Source organism: Artibeus jamaicensis, unplaced genomic scaffold, assembly GCF_021234435.1.
Source record: "Artibeus jamaicensis isolate MK-2021 breed Jamaican fruit bat unplaced genomic scaffold, CSHL_Jam_final contig_463, whole genome shotgun sequence".
Lineage (NCBI taxonomy): Eukaryota > Metazoa > Chordata > Mammalia > Chiroptera > Phyllostomidae > Artibeus > Artibeus jamaicensis.
The window spans coordinates 2,449,720-2,462,450 of NW_026521841.1; the positions used below are offsets into that span (position 1 = coordinate 2,449,720).

Consider the following 12,731-nt stretch of genomic DNA (forward strand, 5'->3'; position numbering starts at 1 on the left):
TATGATGTGCCTTGGTGTGTTCCTCCTTGGGTCCACCTTCTTTGGGACTCTATGAGCTTCCTGGATTTCCTGGAAGTCTATTTCCTTTGCCAGATTGGGGAAATTCTCCTTTATTATTTGTTCAAATAAGTTTTCCACTTGTTGCTGTTCCTCTTCCCCTTCTGGTACCCCTATAATTCGGATGTTGGAGCGTTTAAAGATGTCCTTGAGGTTCCTTAGCCTATCTTCATTTTTTAAATTCTTCTTTCTTCATATTTTTCTGTTTGGTCATTTTTTCCTTCTTTCTGGTCCGCTCCCTTGATTTGAGTCCCAGTTTCCTTTCCATTACTATTGGTTTCCTGTGCATTTCCCTTCATTTCAATTAGTTTAGCCTTCATATGTTCCTCTAATTTGTGGCTAAAATCAACCAGTTCTGTGAGCATCCTGATTGCCAGTGTTTTGAACTGTGCCTGTGATAGGTTGGCAATTTCTTGTTCACTTAGATTTATCAGCTTTGGGGCTCTGAGTTCTTCTTGAGCCATGTTTTGATATGTATGCACCTGTTACGTTTGAGGAGAGGCGCCTTAGGTGTTCACCAGAGCGGGGCCACCCAGGCCATCACTGGTTTGTGATACTGTATGTGGGGGCTGGGTCAGAGAGCGAGCAATAGCAGTCTTCTCTGCTCCCTCCCTCCCGGTCTGCCTTACCACTCACCCCCCCCCACCTGTTTATCTGCGCGCAAATGTGCGACTGCAGTCAGCCCGGTGCCCTGTGCGATCCATCTCAATGCTCACCTCTTCGCTGGTTTATCTGTGCACTAGTGCGCGACCGCGGTCAGCCAGCCGCCCTGTGCCTTCACTGGGTCCACCTGTCACTACCCCACACTTGGGATCCATGCCCTTGGCTGCCTGCGTATCTGGGTCCGGGGATCTTTTTTGCCCAACCTGCTCTGCTGCTGGCTCCACCCCTCTCACCGGTTTAGCTGAGCAGTTTGTTATTGTCCGACTCCGTATTGTTCAATTTTCTGTGGCTTGGCTATGTTCATTATTGCTAAAACTTTGTTGTTTTTAGATTTGGTTGGGAGAAGGGAAAGTGTTTCCACCTATCCTCCATCTTAGCGGAAGTCCCACTATGCACTGTCTTATAAGCACCTTGCACTAACCAATTGCACCACTGGAGCTCCTACGTACTTTTTGATTTGTCACTATGTATCAGTTCTGTTTGCTCTACAATTTAACATAAATGGAATAATATAGTACAGCATACAGGGTCCACTGTATAAAAGTACAAAAATTATTTTTGTCTGTCCCTTTATTTTTATTGTTAACACACTTGCAGATGTCCTTATTCCTCCCTGTACTCCCTGCCTCCCCTGACAATACATCCTTTCTTCCAGCTCTAGTTTCTCCTTCACTCTATGCATCACCACGCTGTTTGTGTTGATGAGTTATACATACACATTCTTTGGCTAATCCTTTCACTTTCATCTAGTGCCCCACACTCTCCTCCCCTCTCACAGCTGTTCCACATATCCATGCCTCTGTTTCTATTTTGTTCATCAGTTTATTGTGTTCATTAGATTCCACATATATATAAATGATATATGTTATTTGTCTTTCTCTGACTGGCCTATCCTGCTTAGCATAATAATCTATAGGTCCATCCATGCATTCACAAAAAGTAAGAGTTCCTTCTTTTTCACAGATGCATAGTATTGTTGTGTAAACGTACCAAAGATTTTTTATTCACTCATCTACTTCTGGGCACTTGGGCTGTTTCCAGATCTTGGCTATTGTAAATAAAGCTGCCATGAACATAAGGGTGTATGTATTGTATTCTTCTGAATCGGTATTTCAGGATTCTTAGACTACATCCCAAGAAGCAAGATCATGGGGTCAAAATGCAGTTCCATTTTTAATTTTTGAGGAAACTGCATACTGTTTTCCACAGTGACTGTGCCAGTCTGCATTCCCACCAGCAGTGCACCAGGGTACACTTTTCTCCACATCCTCTCCAACACTTGTTTGTTGATTTTCTGATGGTAGCCATTCTGGTATGTATGAGGTGATACCTCCTTGTTTAAATTTGTATCTCTCTGATGGTTAGTGATGTTGAGCATTTTTCCACATCTTTTCCCATCTGTACATCCTCTTTGGAGAAATGTCTATTCAGATCCTTTGCCCATTTTTTAGACAGATTGTTTTTATTCTTGGCATTGAGTTGTGCAAGTTGTTTACATATTTTGGAGATTAACCCCTTAGTATCACTGGCATATAAGTTCTCCCACACAGTGGGTTATCTCTTCATTTTGGTGATGGCTTCTTTTGCAGTGAAGAAGCTTTTTGGTTTGTTATAGTCTCATTTATTTATTTTCTCCTTTGTTTCCACTGACCTAGTAAACATACTGGCAAAAATATCGCTCTGAGAAATGTCTGAAATTTTACTGCTTATGTTTTCCTCTAGGATTTTAGACTTTAAGTCTTTTATCCATTGTGTTTATTCTTGTGTGTGGCGTAAGCTGGTGATCTAGTTTCATTTTTCTGCATGTATTTGTCCAATTTTCCCAATACCATTTACTAAAGAGACTGTCTTTATCCTATTGTATGTTCTCACCTTCTTTGTCAAATATTAATTGACCATAAAGACATGGGCTGTCTGTTCTGTTTCACTGATCTACGTGCCTGTTCTTACGCCAGTGCCAGCCTACTTTGATTACAATGGCTTTGCAAGGTAGTTTGATTTCAGGTATTTTGATACCTCCAACTTAGTTCTTCTTGCTCATGGTTGCTGAGGTTATGAGGGTTTTTTTAAAGTTTCCACATAAGTTTTTGGAATATTTGTTCTAGATCTGTGAAATAAGCCATTTAGTATTTTAATAGTTATTACTCTGAATCTATAGATTACTTTAGGTAGTATGGACATTTTAACAATTTTAATTCTTCCAATCCATGAACAGAGTATGTTTCCACTTACTTGTATCTTCCTCAATTTCTTTATTCAATATCTTCTAGTATTTCCAAGTACGGGTCTTTTATCTCCTTGGTTAAATTTATTCCTAGGTACCTGGTTTTGTTGTTGTTGTTCTGATACTAAACAGGACTGTTTTCTTACTTTCTGTTTCTGACAGTTCACTGTGGGAGTATAAAAATGCCACCAATTTCTGGATATTAATTTTGTATCCAACACAACAATTATTTTTCATTCATTTGCTTAATGGTGGATTGTTAGGGTTAATGAAGGTTTGGGCTATTACAAAGAAAACTGCTATGATCATTTGTGTATAAAATTTCTTGTAACATGTTTTCATTTGTCTTAATAAATACCAAAAATTGGGGTTGCTGGGTGCTATATAAAAAATCCACATTTAATTTTATTAAAAAACTGCCAAACTATTTCCAAAGTGGTTGTATCCTATTCAAGTCCTACCAGCAATCACTTGTCAACTCTTGTTATTGTAAGACTATTTAATCTTAACTATTCTAGTAGACGCTTACTAGCCTCTCATTGTGCTTTTACTTGACATTTCCCTGAGGCACCTGTAAGTGTAGAGAGGTCCTTTATCAGAGTAAGATGTCCTTTGCTTTTCCAAGTTTGTTGAGTTTTAATTATGAATGGGTATTGAATTTTATTCTAAGTAACTTATGTGTTAATTACACTGACTTTTTAAAAAGACCTTACAGTTCCCCCACCCCTCCCCTTGCAAGTGTCTCCCTCTCCCTTTCACTCTCTCTCTCCCTCTCTCTCTATTTTGTGAGTTATAGCAACCGATGCCTTGTGAATCAAGCGCCATAGTCACTGTAGTCCTGGCGACTGTTACCCATCAACAACAATTATTCCTCTCCTCCTCCTCTTCCTCCTTCTCCTCCCCACCACCACCATCTCCATCACTCACCAACAACACCACAATAATCCACAGCCAAGGCTTGCACTCAACCCACTGAGCCACACCGGCCTGGACATTACTGTTATTTTAAAGTTATTATTTGGACTTCCGCCAAGATGGAGGTGTAGGTGGAAGCACTGCACCTTCTCACACAACCAAGTTTAAAAACAACAAAGTTTTAGCAACAAAAACGCAACCAAACCACACAAAATTGAACTACACGGAAGTCTGACAACAACGAACGAACCCTTCAGCCAAACCGGTAAGAGGGGCAGAGCCAGCAGCAGAGCGGGGTCGGGCAGGAAAGATTCACCAGACCGACTGGGGCGGGCAACCCAGGCACGCTGGCAGCTGTACGTGGATCCCAGGTGTCAAGTAGTGGGCGGACCCACTGAGGGCGCAAGGCAGTGGACTCATTGAGGGCTGACCAAAGTCACACAGTCGAGCGCAGATAAACTGGTGAAGGAGCGAAGCTGTGAGACAGACCGTGCAGGCCCCAGTGGCGGAAAGTGGCAGAAGGGACCACCATTGTCCCCCTCTGACCCCGCCCCCACATACAGCATCACAAACCAGCAACCTGGGTGGCCCCACCCTGATGAACACCTCCTTGTACGTAACAGGCACAAACAGATCAAAACATGGCTCAAGAACAACTCAGAGCCCCAGAGCCAATAAATCTAAGCAATGAAGAAATAGCCAAACTTTCAGAAGCACAGTTCAAAACACTGGTCATCAGGATGCTCACAGAACTGGTTGATTATAGTCCCAAATTAGAGGAACATATGAAGGCTAAACTAATTGAAATGAAGGGAAATGCACAGGAAACCAATAGTGATGGAAAGGAAACTGGGACTCAAATCAAAGGAGTGGACCAGAAAGAGGAAAAAAATGACCAAACAGAAAAGGATGAAGAAATAAGAATTCAAAAAAATGAGGAGAGGCTTAGGAACCTCCAGGACATCTTAAAACATTCCAACATCCGAATTATAGGGGCACCAGAAGGGGAAGAGGAACACCCACGAATGGAAAACTTATTTGAACAAATAATAAAGGAGAATTTCCACAATCTGGCAAAGGAAATAGACTTCCAGGAAATCCAGGAAGCTCAGAGAGTCCCAAAGAAGTTGGACCCAAGAAGGAACACACCAAGGCACATCATAATTATATTAACCAACATTAAAATGAAGGAGAGAATTCTAGAAGCAGCAAGAGATAAGGGGACAGTCACCTACAAAGGAGTCCCCATCAGACTGTCAGCTGACTTCTCAAAAGAGACCTTACAGGCAGGAAGGGGCTGGAAAGAAGTATTGCAAGTCATGAAATCCAAAGACCTACATCCAAGATTGCTCTGTCCAGCAAAGCTTTCATTTAGAATGGAAGGGCAGATAAAGTGCTTCTCAGATAAGGTCAAATTCAAGAAGTTCATTATCAAAAAATATGAACAGTGAAAGGATAGCAAACTCACAGTTATTAACAACCCCACCTAAAACAAAAGCAAATTAAGAGAACAGCTAGATCAGGAGCAGAACCACAGAAATGAAGATCACAGGGAGGGTTAGCAACAGGAGAGTGGGAGAAGGAGAAGGGGAGAGAAGGTACAGAAAATAAATAGCATAGATGGTAGGTAGAAAATAGGGGGGAGGGCAAGAATAGTAGGGGAAATATAGAATCTAAAGAACTTGAGACACGTGTTCATAAACTAAAGGGGGGAATGGTGGGGGAGAGGTGTGCAGGGGGGAGGGGAATGAAGGGGGGAAATAGGACTGTGATGACATAATCAATAGTATATATTTAAAAAAATAAATAAAAAGACCCTACAGCTAACAGTAGACTTAAATACTGAATACTGTCCTCCTAAGACGGAACAAGGCTAGGTAGTCTGCTGCCATCATTTCTATTCATCATCATCACAGTAATCTTGGCTATGCTATAAGGAATGAAAATATAAAAAGAAAAAAAGAATATAGGCTGCAAAGGAAGAAGTTAAACTGTCCCTATTCTCATATGACATGATTTAAAATGATAATCCTATGGAATCAATTAAAAAAATTAGAAGTAGTAAGTGAATTTAATAAGGTCTTAGGATTCAAGGTTAATACAGAATCAATTGTTTATCCTAGGATTTATCTCAGAAATAGTTTGTTTAAACTTTTAAAACAAATGTAATTTACCTTATGTTTACATGATAATGTATGTAACCCCTATGGAATTTACAAAAATTGACTAGCATTAATAAGTGAGTTTAGGAAGACTGCATAATACAAAATCAATATACAAAATAAATGGTATTTTTATATTCCAGTAACACTATTTGAATAATTCTTCTAATTGCCAAAGACAAAATCTGAGACATTAACCAATTTCTCTTTCTCTTGTGAAATTACTCTACCTTAATAAAACCAGCAAGTTCTGTTAACTTTATCTCCTATATATCGCTAACACCCACTTTTCTTCATTTCCTAGCCCATCATCTTTCCTAGTAAAACCAGGACCTGAAACATTTCTGAAACTAGAACTTAATGGTCTCTCTTTCTTTTTTTTTTCTAGTTTTAAGTATTATTTAGGAGAAAACAGTAGGTCTCCTCAAAACTGTCCAGAGACCACCAGATCGAGCTGGATGAGACTGGCCCCAGAGGCATGAGCAGGCCCAGGTAGCTGCTAACTAACCCCAAGCTGACAGCCTCAAGAGCACAGCAGAACCACAATTCATAGAATTCAAGTAGAAGAGGTGCTACTTTTAACACAGAGAGCCGGCTAAGAAGTGAGGGACCTATCACTAAGAAAGATCTGGGCCCTGGCTGGTGTATCTCAGTGGACTGAGTGCGGGCCTGCGAACCAGAGTATTGAGGTTCAATTCCCAGTCAGGGCAAATGCCTGGGTTGCAGGCCACTTCCCAGCAGGGTCACACAGGAGGCAACCATACATTGATGTTTCTCCCCCTCTCTCCTTCCCTTCCCCTCTAAAGATAAATAAATTAAAATTAAAAAAAAAAAAAAAAAGATCTGCTGCAGCCAAATCTGGTCACATATAGGAAGGATAAAACAAACTGCTAGATTGTGATTTCTTTGTTCTCTGTGGCCCCTTTCACATTCCTAACCTTAGATAGCTTATCCAGTTAGTTCTAATTCACACCCTTTGATTTAGAATTCATAAATATGCACAACCTCACTCTTAAAAATGATCCCGAGTCTTTATTGGGAAAGGCTAATTTGAACTTTGTCTCTGGTCTCCTCATTTAGCTGCCCTAATGAATGAATCCTACTTCTCTGTGAAAACCGGCTGCCTCAGACTTCGGGTTTCTCTGTAAGTGGCAGGCAACAAATTCACCACCCTTGTTGGCTTGTGTTCTGGTAACACTAGTAACTTCATTACTGCAACTATCTCTAGTTTGTAACTCTATTTGTAACTGCCTACACTGTAACCAGAGTGGGGTCTAAAATACATACAAGTCTAATGTTATCTATGTAAATAAATCCCTAGGTGACTATAATCTTATCATAGATTAAAAGGCACTTCATGTTCTGATATACTACTCAAACCTTATCTTTAATCCATTTTCTCTCCTTGCTCTATATTCCATCAATATGAAAAAATATTTTCAGTTCCTCAAATGCAACATTCCTCTCCTTTCACTCTGGGATTCTATACATTTGCCCATTCTCTCTGAAAGACATCTCTATACCCCAGATCCCTGTGTCATTCCCCCCTAAAATAGAACAAGGTTAAAAAAGACCAAAAGTAAAAAATGTAACATTTGGCAAGCAACCAAAGAGGTTTATACTAATAGGTAATAAGAGCCCCAGTTAAGGTTTTACAGTAGAAATAAATGAAAGGAATATGAAAGAAATACTGGCATGTGAAATAAAAGCAAGTATTTTAGCAACCATGTTGTATTAAAACATGACTTGTTGAAAAACGATCATCCTCTATATGACTTTTCCTGTATTTCCTCAAACCTGATGAAATAATTCAAGAACTTAGAGTCATGTACAAAGGAATCTTCAAAGGATGAACCAAGCTGTTCTATATAAATTGTTTCTTACTTCAGTAGTCTTAATCATTAATTAGCCTATTGGGTTAAAGCAGTGATTTTCAAAATGTGGTTCCTTGACTAGCAGCATTATCATTTTAAAGAGATTTGCTTGTTGCATATTATTGAGTTCCCCACCAGATTTTCTGAATCAGAAACTCCAGGCAGAGAGGCCCAGAAATCTGCATTTTAAGAAGCCTTCAGGTGATTATATTGTAAATTCAAGTTTTAAAGCAACAAGAATTACAGGATATAGAAACAGTAGTAAATCATCATGACCCCAACAAAAACAATCAGAATGAAACTGCAGAAAAACTTGTCAGTAGTAATTATAACTTACTCTTTATCCTACTGAAAGGCACTGTAATTCACTTTGGGGGAAGAAAAAGTAAATGCACAGGAATAATACTCTCATATAATCTCAAGGCTCTAATAAATATCATGTTGATAAAGGCCACTGACAAACAGCCACTTTTAGCCCTGGCTGGTGTGGCTCAGTGCATTGAGTGCTGGCCTGTGAACAAAAGGGTCACTGGTTCAACTCCCCAGTCAGAGCACATGCCTGGGTTGCAGGCCAGGTCCCCAGTAGGGGGCACGTAAGAGGCAATCCCATACTGATGTTTCTCTCCCATTTTTTCTCCTTTCCTTCTCCTTTCTCTGAAAATAAAGAAATAAAATCTTAAAAAAAAAAAAAAAAAGAAACAAGCCCTGGCTGGTGTAGCTCAGTGGATTGAGCACGGGCCTGTGGACCAAAAGATCGTGGTTGGATTCCCAGTCAGGGCACATGCCTGGGTTGTAGGCCAGTTCCTAGCAGGGGCCAGTTCCCAGCAGGGAACACACGAGAAGCAACCATACATTGATATTTCTCTTCCTCTCTCCTTCCCTTCCCTTCTGAAGATAAATAAAATTTAAAAAAAGAAAAAAGAAACAGCTACTTTTATGTGCTTAAAAACTGAAGAAATTGTGCATAATAAATTATAACCACATTACTCATTATTTTGCTCACTCAATAAACATTTACTAAGTACTGTTATTATACAAGGCATTATGGTAAAAAGCTAAAGCTGTGATAGACAGATTTTAAATGAAAGCAAGAGAATTTTCAAAAAAGTCAAAGCTTTGCTTTTAAGTAATTTTGTTTTTTACAGTGGAACTCATTACCGAGGAAGGATCTAAAGAAAAAAATAGTCAACTATGAATCTATATCTCCTATGTATGAGACCTTAATAACATCCTAGGTTCTTTCAGTTTATCAATTATAAGTTAATTTTAATGTATGTTTATTTCTAAGGCAATATTAATTCTGATACTCTAAAAGTATGTATAATATACACATGAAACATACACATTATATACATATATGTATAATACACATAAGCTTTAAGATGAAAAAACTCTGAACTAAGGATTAACGAGAATTCTTTCAGAACATTACCAAATTCTTTTTGATCACTGCTGGTAATTTTATTGCATGGTCAGCTCCTCTCCTCAATACATTCATTTTTATCAGACCTGCACAACTATATTATCACCTATTGGAAGCAACATTTTGCAGTAGGGAGCATATAGGATTTTGAGTCAGATAGATGTGAGTTTGAATCCTTTCTCAGCTACTTAATTATCTGTGCCATTTAACAAGTCTGTAAGTCTCAGTTTTTCATCTTCAAAAGAATTTCAATGATACGTTCATAAAATTATTGAGAGAATTTGGCTTATAAATCCACAGTAGATGTTTCATAAAAGTTACCCCTTTACTCCTTGCTCTTTTTAAAAATTACTTCCATTTCCCTCAGTCCATTATTTATCCTAGAAGTCTTGATATGTTTCATGCTGACAACCAGAAATGAGACAATACTTACATGTGTAAAGGTCCTTGCTTGAACATATTTTGGTGTTTCATAGATTCTTCTGAATATTTAAATACTGTAATTGTAGTGCTATGGAAAAACTCGTGTGGGGAGGTAAGAGACCCACATCTAGTTTCATTAATGCTTGGATGTTTTATCCCCTTGGATTAAGATAACATTCCATGAAAAATAAACATGTTAGACAAGATAATCTCTAAGGCTTTGAGTCTTTAAAATTCTATTATTTGGGGGAAGAATTATTCTGGATCATTAGCAATTGGATCCTTGGACCTGGGAATCTATCTTATTTGGGAAGGAATGCTCAAGATAGAAAAGAACAACAAGCAGGGGAGAGCAAAAAGATCAATCCAGCTCAAAATACCTCTGCTTCCCCACATTTATCCTGCTGTAATTGTTTTAGAAGAGAAATGTCTTCTTGCATACAAATTTATGTGATATAATTTTTATCTCTTATAATACATGTGAGCGATCCCAGTCCTTCCAGAATACTTCCTCAGGAATGATGGTGTTTCATACTCATGGTAGTGAATATGGTAGTAAGTAGCTGGTCTCTATTTCATTTATTGTCTTGTCACTTCTCCAAGCAATCTAAAGATAGGATTATATAATAAACAGTCTGACCTATCAGTGTCAGCAAGATAATTTAAGGATTATCAATTTTTACCCCAAATCTGCTTATACTGAGGTCTAGCAGTCACCTTTCAGATGTTTGCCTGGCTTACAATTTATCTTTCTGGAAAAAGTTTCACTACGGACATTTGTTCTCACTTCTACTTTCCCATGTGTTTACTTATTGAGAAATAAAACTATTTCTCTAGGCCCTTTGAGAAGCTTAAGTCATCTGGTAAAGACTTTAATGTTTGAGGAAGGTTTGTTTATATTTTAGTTCAGTACAAATGGGTTTGTTTCCATTGAGACTAACTGGCCCCTTGCTTTGTTTTATCCACCTCATCCTCATGGTTTTCAATAAAAAAGTCAGTAAATTATGCCAAGAATAAATAATATTCAACATTTCATATTTATTTCCTAGAGCTAGGATCCTGACTGAGAGAGCAAGAGAGAAACAGGAAAGAGAGGGAGGGAGGAAGGGGGGGCAAGAGAGGAAGACCCTAGTCATAAGAGTTATTTGTATTTTCTATACCCGTTCCATCAATATAGTCTTATAAACTGGTTTCTCAGCCCTGGCCAGGTAGCTTAGTTGGTTAGAGTGTTGTCCCAACACACCAAGGTTGCAGGTTCAATCCCTGGTCAGGGCATATACAAGAATCAACCAGTGAAGGAATAAATAAGTGGAACAACAAATCAATGTTTCTCTTCCCCACCCCTTTATCTAAAATCAATAAATGTAAATTAAAAAACAAAAATGGATGTATAAAGTACTGATCCAGAGAACCATTTTTTTAGCCTCCCAGTTTTTTTAAACTATGAAAAATTATTCCTTCAAAACAGCCATTCTCCCGTACTAGTCAAAAGGCCATCATATTCTTTGTAAAAGATCTCACTGTATAACCATATAAATTTACAAAGAATGCAACATTTCTATTATTTATCACATGCTAACTTCAATTTCTATGATGTGATCTTTCCAATAAAAAGAATCACTACTACAATTAGTGAGGAATTCGTAACAATATGAAAAACTCAATAATGCCCAAGAACTGCAGAGTTCTGAAATATAATCTATTGCATTTGTGTCTCCACTGAATCTCCCTATTCGTAAAATTCACACAAACAGCTCATGAATTCCACAAAATATCTTATTAATGCAGGCTAACATCTATAAGACTCAAGATCAAGTAATATTTTTAAATATTTTACATCAATATTTTAGTATTAATTTTGTATTTTAATCTATGCCAATTTTCTCTGAGTTAACAAGCATAATTAGATATACTTCTTAGTTGTCTCAGACACATAAATAAAGAAAATGGAACTAGTCTGACTGACTTATAAATATAAGAAAACTTAGGGAAGAAACATATTAAAACATTAAGAGAACGAGAAACAAAGGCAAAGAATAATCTCTGATCATTCAAAATTTTTTTGTCTTTCTTGTTTTTGAGTTTTAAAAAATTAACTTTATTGGGGTGATCCTGGTTAATAAATTTATACAAATTTCAAATGTACAATTCTATAATACATCATCTATATATTCTTTTTTCCAGTGGAAGTTAAGTCACCTTTCATCATGCCACAATTGTCAATTTTTTAAAAACTCACTACAACAGTGAACATTATAAATCACAAAGAACTTCATATTATGAACAAAGGGAAAACCTAAAATAAAAATGAAAAGTAACAGCTTAAACTTACTGGGTTATCTGTGGAATCATCAGCCAACTGTAAACCAAAATAGTCACGCTCAGTCAAATCAAGATGTTTGAAGACTATATCCAACAGAACTTGTCCCTGATGATGTTTCTAGAGGAAAAATAAAAGGAAATCAACACTGATAGGCTACATACACTTTCAGATTTTTAAACTCTTGGATTTTTCTTCTCTTGTATTATATTGGCAGCTGTTTCCATCCCATGACTATTGAGAGTGAAGATATGTTACACACTATTTAAAAAAACTGTCTGACTTACTTTTACTCAAACTGATTCAAAGACTACATAAAAAATATGAAGATATATGGAAAACCTGCAACTGAAAATGCCTTCTGTTTTCAGGATAGTATGGTATTTTTGTAATTTTATATTGTTGCCACATTAAAACATATATATTCATATCATTTGTCTTCAATTTGAACTTGTATGTCTAAAGTAAATAATGCCACAAAAAAAGAAATAAAAATGGTGAACATTACCCCTGGCTGGTGTAGCTCAGTGGATTGAGCGCAGGCCTGCGAATCAAAGGCTCACAGTTCGATTCCCAGTTAGGGCACATGCCTAGGGCCCCAACTGGCCAGTTCCCTGCAGGCCAGTTCCCAGCAGGGGACACACAAAAGGCAACCATACATTGATGTTTC

The 12,731-nt window shown here is 37.8% G+C and overlaps 1 protein-coding gene across 3 annotated transcripts in view; it reads right to left on the reverse strand.

The window, feature by feature from the left end:
- PTPN4 (protein tyrosine phosphatase non-receptor type 4) overlaps nucleotides 1-12,731 on the reverse strand; it is a 310,447-nt gene that overhangs the window by 173,549 nt on the left and 124,167 nt on the right. For all 3 annotated transcript variants that reach the window (XM_053666547.1, XM_037146314.2, XM_037146329.2), the window contains exon 3: nucleotides 12,074-12,181. In XM_053666547.1, coding sequence (XP_053522522.1) covers nucleotides 12,074-12,181 — 108 coding nt within the window. The remainder of the gene's footprint in view (nucleotides 1-12,073; nucleotides 12,182-12,731) is intronic.